This window comes from Micromys minutus (genome assembly GCF_963924665.1).
Source record: "Micromys minutus genome assembly, chromosome: 32".
Classification (NCBI taxonomy): Eukaryota; Metazoa; Chordata; class Mammalia; order Rodentia; family Muridae; genus Micromys; species Micromys minutus.
The window spans coordinates 14,344,159-14,357,104 of NC_137967.1; the positions used below are offsets into that span (position 1 = coordinate 14,344,159).

General features: G+C 49.6%; 1 protein-coding gene across 2 annotated transcripts; it reads left to right on the plus strand.

Annotated features, from left to right (window-relative positions):
• Nucleotides 1-787: 787 nt before the first annotated feature.
• Nucleotides 788-12,079, plus strand: PROSER3 (proline and serine rich 3). 2 transcript variants are annotated; one of them, XM_080908184.1, is made up of 11 exons: nucleotides 788-844; nucleotides 2,892-2,988; nucleotides 3,179-3,346; nucleotides 5,716-5,843; nucleotides 5,920-6,020; nucleotides 8,146-8,228; nucleotides 8,306-8,454; nucleotides 10,234-10,412; nucleotides 10,497-11,418; nucleotides 11,507-11,588; nucleotides 11,756-12,079. In XM_080908184.1, exons 2-11 carry the CDS (start codon nucleotides 2,912-2,914, stop codon nucleotides 11,895-11,897), a joined length of 2,031 nt encoding a protein of 676 aa, XP_080764310.1. In that variant the 5' UTR covers nucleotides 788-844; nucleotides 2,892-2,911; the 3' UTR covers nucleotides 11,898-12,079. The 2 variants fall into 2 exon arrangements, with proteins under 2 accessions (XP_080764310.1, XP_080764311.1); XM_080908185.1 differs by having other exon boundaries at nucleotides 10,237-10,412.
• Nucleotides 12,080-12,946: the final 867 nt, after the last annotated feature.

Genomic DNA, 12,946 nt, shown 5'->3' on the forward strand with positions numbered 1-12,946 from the left:
GCTAATCACTGTAGCAGTTGGGACCCTGGGACCCGAGAAGTCCACCAAAGAGTTCTCAGCCCTCTTAATCCATCTCCGCCCGGCCGGCAGCTCTGAGGATGACGCATCAGTCTTAGTAACAGACTCCTGGAGAATGCTGCGCCCATGCCAGGCTGTCAGGAGGAAACAGAACAGACCCTACCCCAGAGTAGGTCGGGCCTAATTCTGTGCCTCTGACTCAGCCTCGGGTGCTCAGCGACCAGGGGGCGTTAGCATGAACACTCCAGGTTGGCCCCGGGAGTGGGGGGGGACTGAGCGCCAGGGACCGAAATAGCTCGTTTTGATCCCACTACCTGGGCCCGGAGCCCGGGCCTGGCAAGGAGTACGACCAGCTGCTCCGTAGCAAGACGAAAGTGGTTAAGGTGACCATCAGGACGAGATGGCAACGTGGTGACAGAGGTCCCGGGTTAGCCTTGCAATAGTAGTTAGGCTAGAGCCAGGCCCTAGCTCCTGCAGCTATCCTAGTGGTTAGAAATAAGGACTGGAGTCAAAGCCAAGACTCTTAGCCTTCTTCTAAGCGTCAGCCCGGCCTTTGATCCTTACTATTGGTCCGAAGTCTTGCCAATTACTGCTGCATGCTGCCTCTGTCTCCAATCAAACACGCGCGCTCTCCCAGCTCGTCAAGAGAGAACGCCCCCCTCGGCCGCCTTCCAGTTACTTTTCTTTTCTAGTCTATCATTGGTCGCCTTGGAGGCCGCGCTCCTGCTCTGCCTGCACGCCCAGAAAGGGGCGGGGCGGACAGCGTTGCTAAGCGAGGAGGGTAGGCGCGGGGTTGTTCCGAGAAGGAGCTCAGCCGGCGCTGCAGGTGAGGTTGGTCCCTCTTTCAGAGACCACAGGAGGCCTTGGGGAAGGCAACACTGGTTTAAAAGAGCCTGGTGTCTCCGGTCCAAACCTCACGAGAACTACAACTCCCAAGATACTCAGCAGTTTGGGCGTTCCGGCATCCCTGGGTGTCTCCTGTCTTTTGTTCTCTCTGGGTGGGCCAGAGGGAGTCTGAAAGAAATCTGGAAATTGAGTTCTTTAGTTTCTAAATTGCTCCAAACATCTAGGGGTGTTGTCTCTGAACTTTCTCACTTAGGAGGAGCCCAGTGAATTATGGGGATTGTAGTGTACTGCCCCTTCCTCATTGGGAGTCGCGCCACCACTTCCCCCTCCCCTTAATAGGTTTAACCGGAAACGTACTGTGTACAGTTTAGTCGTGGCTCTTTGTTAATGTTTTATTTTTGCCTATTTCTCTTTTGTTGTCCTCATTCTTTTTTTCATTTGTGTGTGTGTGTTAATGTTTTGTTATTGTTATTTTTCTCATTTTGTTATTCTTCGAGACAGGATTTCCCTGAATAGCCCTAATTGTCTTGGAACTCCCTCTATAGACTAGGCTGGCCTTGAACTCTTGCCTCTGCCTCCTGAGTTCTGGGATTAAAGGCGTCTACCACCACTCTTGGCTAAATTAACTTGGTTTTTGTTTTTTGGTTTTTTTTTTTTTTTTTTTTTTTTTTCCTCCTCCTGGTCGTAATTAGAGCTTCATGAAACAGGCTTCATGGAAAATGTTTAAAGAGGTAGAAATTGGTTACCTTGATTTGATTGTAACACGTTGTATACACGTATTGAAATATACTGTGCCTCATAAACATGTACAATTAGTGTCAGTTTAAAAAAAATACAAAACGATACAACAGACTGTATTTTTCCTGAATGGGGCTCAGCGGTTGGGAGCAGTGGCTGGTCTTCCAGAGGCCCCAGGTTCTGTTCTCAGCATCACATGGCTACTCACATTCACCCTAGGGGATCAGACCCTCCTCTAGCCTTCGAGGGCATTGCACACACATAGTGTGCTCAGACACACACAGGCATAATACTACCCACACACACAAAAATCAAAATAAACAAATCCTTTCTTTTTTTTTAACTATTGTGTGGAGAGGATGCAGTAGTGTGGAGAAGCCTGCTTCCTGACATTCTGATTCTGTCAGCCTGGAGTGGGAACTGTGAAGAGCCTGGGGGTGTGCTTGGGGACCAACCCACTCTCCAATCTCCAGACACTGCCAGACTAGACAAATCCTCTCCCTCTGAGGCCAGGCAAGGCAGCCCAGTTAAGGGTACAGGACCCACAGGCAGGCAACAGGTAACATGTCATGTCGTGAAACAGGAGCTCACTGTAGCCTTCGTGTCTGAGGCGCTTGTTTCTGTGTGCGAGTGTGGGTGTACCATGTGGAACTCAGACAGGCTCAGGCTGTCTGTCCTCATCTTTCACCTTGTTGAGCCAGAGTCTTCTCTTTAATGCTCTCCTCTGAGGCTCGCTGACTTGAAACGTTTTAGGGGACTCTCCTGTATGTACCTCCCACCTCGGTATAGAAACACTCGGATTGCAGACGTGTGCTACCCCATCTGGCTTTCCATGGCTTCTATGGATTTGAACTCGGGTCCCCATGTCTGTGCAGCAAGCTCCTTACTCCCTGAGCCATCTCCCCAGCCTTTGCTTTGGGACTTTGGACCCTCCTGTCAGAGCCTCTTGAGAGCTGGGATTACAGATTACACATCTGGCATGAGTCTGTAATTTTAAAAGGCCTAACACTCAAGAAGCTGAGGCAGGAGGATCACCTTTAGTGCAGGGCTACAGAGTGAGACTCTGTCTCAAAAATAAACGAATAATAAAAGCTCCTCCTAGGCTAGACTCAGAGTTGAGAACTACCAACTACTAGTTTCTAGGTTCTTCTACATCTCGGTCATGGGACTTAGAGCTCATGGGAATGATGTGACTTGTGATGATTCATGGGAATTGTAGTCCATTTCTTCTAGTAATCCAGGGGAACTGGCAGCTTCTGTCCTCTTACTATTCTCTGCTTCTTTCATAGCCTGTCAGTTTCCACCTCTCATGACAGCCCCTTTGGAAATGTTCCCCAAGGTGGACAACCCTTTGGGGTGTCAAGAAGCCAGAACTGGAGCCACAAGGTGAGGACAGGTTTTAGGTCGAGTCCTGTGCCTCACCGCTTAGGTAGTTTACTGAACCTCCCAATGGTAGCATTGTGGGATGTTTCCTCCTTTTGGCTGACTCTATGTGTGTTCATTCCCCATGGGGTCACCCTTCTGAACTGATCCTTTCTTGTGTTTTCTCCCTCATTTAAATCTTGGGTCCATCCAGGTCTCAAAGGCCACAGGCTCCCAAGGCCACCACAGCCAGTTCCGCTGAGCTGTCTGAGGAGTCCTGGCCATCCAGTTCAGGGACCCCTTCCCCACCCAGTACCACCGAGGGACAGAGTACCTCTCCACCCCTCACCTTAATTGACAACGAGGACTCAGTGGTGGCCAAGTGAGTACCAGAATTTCTGCAGAGAAAAAGAGGAAGAAGGCATTCCATAAAGACCATCAGAGGCAGCTGTTTATGCAGTACTCTTCTTAGGATCAGGCATTTTATGTGTGTTCCTGAGGGCTGTAGAGCCTGGGTTCAAATCCTGCCTGTTTACTTATTCCCTATATTGCTGTGGTCTCAGTTTCCTTCCGTTGGGAATATCAGTCACCCACAAGCACTGGAGTCTCAGTTCCTCCGTACTGTGATCCACCTCTAAGAGCACCTGTTGCGAGGTGGTGGTGGTACACGTCTTTAATCCCAGCACTCGGGAGGCAGAGGCAGGAGGATCTCTGAGTTGGAGGCCAGCCTGATTTACAGAGTGAGTTTCAGGACAGCCAGGACCACACAGAGAAATCCTGTTTCGAAAAACAAAAAAACCAACCAACCAACCAAATAAATAAATAAACAAACAGACAAACCTCATTCTGGAGTAAGTGCTTGGATCTGAAAGATAGAGGAGTGAGACATTCTGTAACAAAGGATCCTAAGGTAATTATGGCCTAACCAAAATAACATGTACTTCTGTCTCCTTGCTACAGGGCACCCAGGGCTGATGTGGCCGCCCCAGTGGAAGGCGTTAAAAGCATAGGTTCTGTCTTTCTTATTGTTGCCCTGTCTCTAAAAAAAAAAAAAAAAAAAAAAAGGTTCTCAGTGACACTACTCTTCCAGAATCATTCTTCCTTATTCTTGGTTGGTCAAGAGTCATTTGCGCTGACAATGAGCTCAGCTGTCGGAGTATCTGTCTGGCATGCACAGGTCCCTTGGCTTGATCCCTGAAGCCACATAAAATCAGGTATAGCAATGTCTGACTCTAGTTTCAGCATCGAGAAGATGGAGACAGAAGGATCAGAAGTTCAAGGGCAGGTTTAGCTACAGAGTAAGTTCAAGACCAGCCTAAGCTAAATAATACCTTGTGTAAAACAAAGAAACAAAAACCATGGTCCATCAAGATGGCTCAGTGGGTCAAGCCTGGCAACTTCCTTTTGATCCCAAGACCCCGCCCCCCATGAACATGGAAAAGGAGAACTAACTCCACAAGTCACTTCCATCTGCTCACACTCACTGTGATGTGTGTGCTCTCCCTGTACACAGCAAGTGTGCAAACACACGTACAACCGTAATAAATAATTTCTAAAAAAAGAAAAATCTCATTGTGGCCCAGAAGTGGTTGCTCATGAAGAGGCAGGCAGATCTCTGGACTCAAAGCCAGCCTAGTCTACAGAGCAAGTTCCAGGACAGCCAGGGCTACACAGAGAAATCCTGTCTTGGAAAAAAAAAAAATCTAATTATGCATTCACAAGTTATATGAGAAATATAGTCGGTAGCACCAGCACGGTGGTTTATAAGCCTATAGATTTAGCTTTAGGGGATCAGCACCCTCTTCTGGTCTATGTAGGCAACCTCTACACAGCCACATGGTACATAAACATATATGCAGGCACACACACACACAAATCTCTAAAAAAAGAAAGAAAGAAAAATGAAAAATAGGGGCCTAGTTAAAAATTTGTGACCAGGCATACTAACTGGCATGCACAATGAAGCACTGAGTTCAAGATTCATTATTTTCCAAACATGGATAAGTAATCTTTAAGAAAGAAAGACAGACGATCGGTGTGGTGGCACACACCGTAGCTCTCAGATGGTGGAAGGAGGAGGCTGCATAACTGGAGGTTAGCCTGGGCTACATGAGGAACCCTCCTCCCCCCACACACACACACAATGAAAAATTTGAAATACTAAAACAAAAATTAAAACAGGGTGACTATCTGACTCTGGATAAAGGTGCTTGTCACCAAAGCCTGACAACCTAAGGTGGGTCTGATCCTTAGGAACCACCACCACATGTGTATTTGTAGTGTGGCTGCACAAGTGTGTGCCCATGCCCGTATGCATGTGTATGTGTGCACGTGTGGGCACACATGCAGAATAAAGTGTGGAAAAGATTAGAATTACATTACTATATAAGAAATGGATTTTTTAAGGCCAATTGCTTGCTTTGGGTACGTGTGAAGAAATCGGGTTTTTTTTTTTGTTTGTTTGTTTTTTGTTTCTTTTTTAAATTTTTGTTTTGTTTAGTTTTTTTTCAGACAGGGTTTCTCTTTACCTCTGGCTGTTCCAGAACTAACTGTAGACCAGGCTGGCTTCTAACTCAGAGATCTGCCTGCCTCCCCACCCAACCCACCCCAATCCCCCACAAGGGCTGGGATCAAAGGCGTGTGCCACGTTTCTGGCCGCTGAGCACACCTTTCCACGGTACTTGATAAACAGAAGGGGGATGTGCCTACTTCTGCTGAGATGGTTACTGTCTTTACCCCCTCTGCTCACAGGTACATAAACAGGTTCCGCCAAGCTCAGCCCACAAGCCGAGAAGATCGCCAGCCCGCAGGCCCAACCCCAGCTGACTTCTGGTGGCTACAGCCTACATCTTCAGAGTTCAGCAGTCACCGTGCAGCAGGTATTCCCCAAATCTGTCCTGCTCAGAGCCCAGAGGCCACCCTTGGTCCCAGTCATTTAACACAGGTTTCCAACAGGAGCTGGGGAACCTCCAGGAAGATCTGCCGAGACAGGCCCATCTCCCACTGGGATGTCCAGTACATGTCTGGCTTCTGTGCCTCTTCAGAAAGCAAAGCAGGTGACAGTGTTATCTTCTTCCCCTCTCGTGTGCCTAGGACAGAAGCAGAGACAATGACCAACTTAAAGATTTATTTATTTTACACATATGAGTACACTGTAGCTGTCTTCAGACACACCAGAAGAGGGCATCGGATCCCATTACAGATGGTTGTGAGCCACCATGTGGTTGCTGGGAATTGAACTCAGGACCTCTGGAAGAGCAGTCAGTGCTCTTAACTGCTGAGCCATCTCTCCAGCCCAAGGACCAACTTAAAGCATCACAGACAAAAAGGGGTTTGTAGACGTGGAGATAGGGATCATTGGGGAAGGTGCTTGCCTAGCAGGGAGAACACCCTGATTTGATCTCTCAGCACCACATAAAGTAGGCATGGTGACACAGCTGTAACCTCAGCACCCAGGAGGTAAAGACGAGAGGAGCAAAAGTTTAAGGTTACCAGAGTTGGAGGCTGCCCCGGGCTGGATGATATCCTATCTCAAAGAATTAGTAATAGAATAAAAAATTAACAAAAGGATTTTCTAGTTAAATACAACTTAGACCACCCCCCCCTTTAAAAAGATTTATTTATTTAATCTGAGTGTTCTATCTGCATGTATACCTGTGTGCCAGAGAGGGCATCAGATCCCATTACAGATGGTTGTGAGCCACCATGTGGTTGTTAGGAATTGAACTGAGGACCTTTGGAAGTGCTGCCAGTGCTCTTAACCGCTGAACATCTCTCCAGCCCCATAACTTTGAACGCTTAAAGTAGATGTTCATGAGTATTCATTATGACCATGTTGCTATGACCAGGACATTTGGCAGAAAGAAGGGAAGAAAGGTTTATTCTAAGCCCAGTTTCAGGGGCTATCAGTGCAGGAGTGTAAGGTAGGGGTGTTGATGTTTTAGTGGACCAGGAAGCAGAGTACAGGTTGGAACCACGTATGGGTATACCTTCAAAAGTCTGTACCTACTGGCCTGCAAGACTCAACTTTCTAAAGAATTTATAGCCTTCAAAATGGTGCCATGGACTGTGGACTGAGCATTCAAAACATGAGCCAGATCCATACGTTTGGACAGTGCTAGGGGAGACCTAACTTGGTTCTGGATCCCTTTCCTAGCCTAAGCCTTCATGGACTTTCTCCTTACAGTAACCAAGGTGGCCCCCAGTGGCTTGAGATGCCTGTGGTACTCAGATATAACAGTGGAAAGCAGGAAGGAAGGACTGACTGACTGCCTTCCTTTTCCCCTCCTCCCCTCTTTCTTTTTTCTTTCCTTTTTTAAAAATGTATTTAATGTATGAGTGTTCTGTTGCATATACATCTGCTTGCCTGAAGAAGGTATCAGATTTCCCCTTGTGAGCTGGGATGTGGTTGCTAGGAATTGAACTCAGGACCTCTGGGAGAGCAACCGGTACTCTTCGCCACTGAGCCATCTCTCCAGCCTCTTTCTTCTTTTTTAATTAAAATTTGCATGTGTATGGGTGTTGTGCCGGAATGTATGTCTGTGTACCACTTGTGGGGCTGGTGCTCATGGAGGCCAGAAGAGGGTGTCAGATTCCTGGAACTGGAGTTACAGACAATTGTGAGCTTCCGTGTGGATGCTGGGAGTTGAATCTAGATCCCTTGAAAGAGCAGCCAGTTTACCTTAATGGCTGAACCATCTTTCCAGCCCCACATCTCTTAAGTCAGTCTCTGAACTATTTGATAGAGTGTTTTGATTAGGCAGGTCTGGTCAGGAAGATAGGCTTGATCTTTCATTTTTACATTTTAAATGTAGTACATGTCTGTCTGTCTGTCTCTCTCCCTCCATCACCCCTCTGTTTGTGTGTGTGCGTGTGTGTAGGTCAGAGGTCAGCTTTCAGGCGCTGATTCTCTTTCCCTTTGGTGTAGGTTCTGTACTGAGGTGGCTGAGGTAGTAGGGTGGAGAGTTCAAGGCCAGCCTGCGTTACAAGGTTAGATCCTGGCTCAAAGACAGAAACCCCTAAAGCCAAAGCAGGAAAGGGAGCCTCTCTCTCCCAAGGTAGAGAAGTAGATTGTAAGCTTCAAGCACCAGGTGGGATGTCGGCCCCTAGGCCTTCTGCAGAAAGCCCCTTTCTCAGCAGCCTTTGGTGTGGGGCTAGCTTCCGGCCCCTCTCTCCGTGCAGAGTCTGAACTCGTGGAACTCGTCTCTGCTGGACCTGGAGACACTGAGCCTACAAAGCCGAGCGGCCAGGCTGCTCAAGCGCAGGTGATGCCTCTCCCCAGGTCCTCCCCTCCCAGTTGTACATGGTCACTGCTCTTCTCACTGCTGCCCTCTCCCCACAGCAAGGACTCCCTGTCCTCCTCCTCCCTCAGTCCCAACGAAGCCAGCGGCTCCTCCTTCCCCGTCAGCTCTGATGGCCTCTCTCCCCGCTCTGTGACCTTCAATCCGGACTCCAACAAGAGTCCCAGTCACAAAGAACCTGCGCTGGGAGGTAAGAGCTGATGATAGATAACCAGATTCCAGGTTCAAATCTCGCGTCCTCCACTTATCAGCTGCGTGACTTTGGCCTCTCCGGGTCTTGTCTCTCTAACTGGGAACGGGGAATAACTGCATCCCTCACTCACAGGTACTGTGAAGATGAAAAGAGTTGGTGAGTACGTGGCAGGCCCTTCACGTATGTGTCTTGTCAACAGAGGCTGTCGGGGCTGTGCCAGCTACCACACCCCTGCCGTTGTGCACATAAGCGCCACAATCGGATGGCTTAGTACAGACTAGAGGAAAGGTTTATACTTGATTGATGTGAGTTTCATTTCACTGGACCCCGGGCGTTAGTTCAGGCTGGCCGTGAGTTCTCAGCACTCCTGCCTCAGCCTCCCTAGCACTGGGATTACAGAATCACATCACTACACAATGGGTTTTTTGCTTTTTTTTTTGTTGTTGTTGTTCATTTATTTGCCTTGTTTATATCACAATGAACCATATGGAACTTTTTTTTAAAAAGATTTTATTTATTTTATGTATGTGAGTACACTGTCACTCTCTCCAGACACGCCAGAAGAGGGCATCAGATCCCATTACAGATGGTTGTGAGCCACCATGTGGTTGCTGGGATTTGAACTCAGGACCTCTAGAAGAGCAGTCAGTGGTCTTAACCACTGAGCTGTCTCTCCAGCCCCCACGTGGAATGTTTTTATAGGTCAAAAAAAAAAAAAAAAAATAGTGGAGTATTTGGCAATTTCATATGGCTTAGCTAAGTCCCAATGTGTTCCAGGCTTGTGCACTGTCCCAAACCTGTATCTTATACTGCTTATAAACATGTCTATAGTGCATTTATCAACGCATCTTAGCTATAGTGTGAAACTGTCGAAAACTTGAGAGTTGAAGCTGGGAATGTTGGGACCTGCGGCAGCCCCAGCAGGAAGATCAGTAGCTCGGGGTCAGTCTCAGCTACATCCTGAGTTTGAGGCGGGCGTTGGCTCTGTGAGACCCTCACGAGCCAAAGGTCTCAGACAGCATGCCTTTTTTTTTTTTTTTTTTTTTTTTGGCCAGGGGTGGGGTGGTGGTATTGAGACAGGGTTTCTCTGTAGGACTGGCTCTCCTGGCACTTGCTCCGTACACCAGGCTGGCCTCCAACTCAGATCTGCCTGCCTCTGCCTCTCACGGGCTGGGATTAAGATGACGACACACCTTTCAGCTGAGCATTTGGAAGGCAGAGACAGCAGATATGTGAGTTGGAGGAGAGCCGGTGCACAGTGAGTTCAGACCAGCCAGGGTTACATCGTGAGACAAGGCATGAGCCAGAGATAGGGCAGTGTGGTGTAGGTAGGAGGGGTCAGAGATAGGGCAGTGTGGTATAGGTAGGAGGGGTCAGAGATAGGGCAGTGTGGTATAGGTAGGAGGGGTTGGCCATGGAGGCCTGGGGAGGGGACCTTCGAGCATGAAGGGTACATTGTTTTCTGAATGTTAATAGGGTCTGGACCAGAGGTGGGCCAGCAGAGGGGAGGCAGGTGACCAAATTCAAAAGAACCACAGAGGAAGACAAGAAAAAAAAAAAAAAATAAGGAGACAAACTGGGTGTAGTGAACCTGCCTAGACCAGGCTGAGTCCGGAGGATTGCCAAATTGAACCCGGGCCAAGGCTTCAAAATAAAACTGTAAAAGAGCGAGAAACCCCAGCCTCCTTCCCACTAAACAGGAGCTGAGTGTTGTGTGGGCATCCTGTCTACAGCGCAAGAGCGGCCTCAGCCCTCTTCTCTGGACTCCCTCCCCAGCAGCCCCGGTGCCATCCCAGACCATTCCCCCACGCCGCCCAGCCTCCTCCCAGGCAACCCTTCGGCCCGAGGAGGACATTTTATACCAATGGCGGCAGCGGAGAAAGCTTGAGCAGGCTCTCCAAGGTGCAGGTGACGGAGCCTGGGTGTTGCCTCAGGCGCCAGCCCTCACCACTCAGGTGAGTTGGGGGAATTAGCCAGACAGTAATAAGGGACACTCAAAGATGACAGAAGACCATTCACCTCTTCCTTTCTGCTTGCAGACTCCTCCTGTCTCTGCAGTGAATCTTGGTTCCCAGGGAACCCAGCCTAACTGTGCTCCACCATGGGGCAGCGTGGCCCAGCCTCCTCCCCCACAGGCCTTCTATGTGGACAGGCCGCCTCTTTCGGGGCCCTCTCCACACACCTGGGCCCCCGGCACCCACAGTGTTCTCTGGGCCCCACAGGCCAATCCCTGGGTACCTCTCGGGATGCTTCCTACCACACTGCTAACTTCCACTCTTGCTCCCTTGGCCTCCTTTCCAGTACCACCTACCTCCACTTCAGCTGCCACAGCTCCTACCCCTGCTCCCCAGGTCTCCATCCCAGGGCCCCCAGCTTCCACTCCACCTCTCTGTGCTTCCGCCCCTGCTTCCACCCTCCCACCACCTGACACCCCCCAGGAACCAACCACCCCTGGGCTGAGTAGTTCTGTCCAGCCCAAAAAGCTGGGCCCCAAGCCTCAGAGGGCGAGCACTTCGTCTCCCCAGGAGACCACCGGACCAGACACTGCGGCTTTAGAGAGTCCCTGTTCACCGCTCAGGGCGGTCCTGGGCCAGGTAGTGACAGCTCGGCTGTTCCCGGACAGCCTGGAGGATACGCCTCCATCTAAGGCAGATTCTCGGAAAGTCAAGGCCACCCCATCTCAAGCCAAAGTCCCACCCCCTTCAGCCAAGTCTCTGCGTGGGTCCAAGACAGAGTCCTGCAAAAGTAAAGTCACCCTCTCCGCTGATAATGGGGATCCACAGCCAGCTACAGCCCCAAAGGCATCCACACTGTCATCAGAGGTCCAACCACTTGAATTCATCAAGTCTGCACCCAAGACAGGAGCTGGTGAGGCCTTGACCATGGCCCCGCCCACCTCAAGCCACGCCCCTTCCGAGGACTTGCTATCCCAGGCCGCTAGACTACTGCAGGCTGCGGAAGGTGAGGGGGATCCCTGGGCTCTTGGGTATCATAATGGTGGTCCCAAACGCTGTGTCCATTTTCTGGAGCTCATCCTTTTACTCCCCAGACTCCGACGGCAGCGAGTTTCAGGAAGACCCTGTGTTGCAGGTGCTAAGGGCCCAGAGGGCAGAGCTCCGGCAGCAGAAAAGGTGACAACTCCCCATCACAAGAAGCTACAATTCTGGGCCACTGAGTCTTACGACACCCCTATTGTGTGCCTGTCTCTTATAAGCCCCTTTCCTGACCCCCCACCCACAGTCGCGGGTTCTTATCGTGAGCACATTCTTCAGCCTCTACCACTCCGACTTTTCTCTAGGAAAGTGGATGCCCAGTTATCCCTCCTCTTGGACCACACTGAAGACCCAGGATCTTCATCTCCCCAAGCCATGTCACCTTCCAGGTCTCCAAGAATGCGGTTGAGGAGAGAAGGAGCCTCCCTTGAGACCAGACAACTTTGAATTCTAAACATTCTGTCTTTCCTGGGCTGAGGAGATGGCTCAGTGGGCGAAGCACCTTTGACAGGCCAGCTGACCCATGGAGACAGGGAGACGGGGTTTCAATCAAGGTAGAAGGCAAAGACCAATCTCTGGAATTCCCTGACTTCCACAGGAGCTGTGAGGCACCCCCCCCCTCAATAAAGTTGTCCCCAATTAACATTTTTTCCAGTTTCTTGTTAATCTCTAAGAAATGGATTGTTGTAGAAAGGCTGGTTATGCTAATAAGGGAATGTAACCCTTCCCTGACTACTGAAACAAGATTTCTTCTCTCCAGCTCTCCTTCCCACCCCTCTCTCTGCACCCTCACATGGTTCTAGGTAATGTGGGTACCTGACTCAAGCAACTCAGAAGTGGATTTTTTTACGTCTTGGAGACAGGCCCTGTTATCTGGTCCTAAGAAACATCAGTGTTGGACAACAGTACATCTCCCATCTGAGCTAGCATCTCTCCCCCTCTGGTTGTCATCTCTATCCAAGGGCCTAAGATGCCTGGATTCCCACAGGTGCTCAAATTCCTGATGTTTCCCCAAGTTTCGCTCCCCCTTCTTCACATTCTTCGGCTGTGTTCTCTCCTCAGGACCAAAGTCTTAGGTTATCCTGACTCCTCTCCTTTCCACACATAGGCAGGTGCTGACTCTGTTTGCTTTAGAGTCCCATCAGAATCTGTCTTCTTACCTCAGTCTAGGCTACTTCCTACCTGTACAGCTAAAAGCTTGTCATTACTATAAACACATCTGCTCACTCTTTGATGCATTGACACCCAGGGGGACAGCCTGTCTCTTCTCTTTGAAACTGAGCCTTTCAACAAATTGGATGCACTGGAGGTCTGAGGCTTCTGTGAGGAAAGTGGGTGCTGTCCTCCTGTCCTTCTATTTTCTGTGACTCAGATGCTTTTCAGAGTCTTCTATAAAATCTGATTGCAGGACACGGCGGCACATACCTGAGGAGCCTGAGGCCAGAGGATCTGGACTCTGGGGTCACCCTCATAGTGAGTCCCTGTGTAAAAAAAAA

Coding starts and splice junctions, on each gene's coding strand:
- PROSER3 (XM_080908184.1), top strand. CDS start 2,912: ATGACAGCCCCTTTGGAAATGTTCCCCAAGGTGGACAACCCTTTGGGG. Junction 8,229..8,305: donor GCCAGGCTGCTCAAGCGCAG/GTGATGCCTCTC, acceptor CTCTCCCCACAG/CAAGGACTCCCTGTCCTCCT. Junction 11,419..11,506: donor ACTACTGCAGGCTGCGGAAG/GTGAGGGGGATC, acceptor TTTACTCCCCAG/ACTCCGACGGCAGCGAGTTT.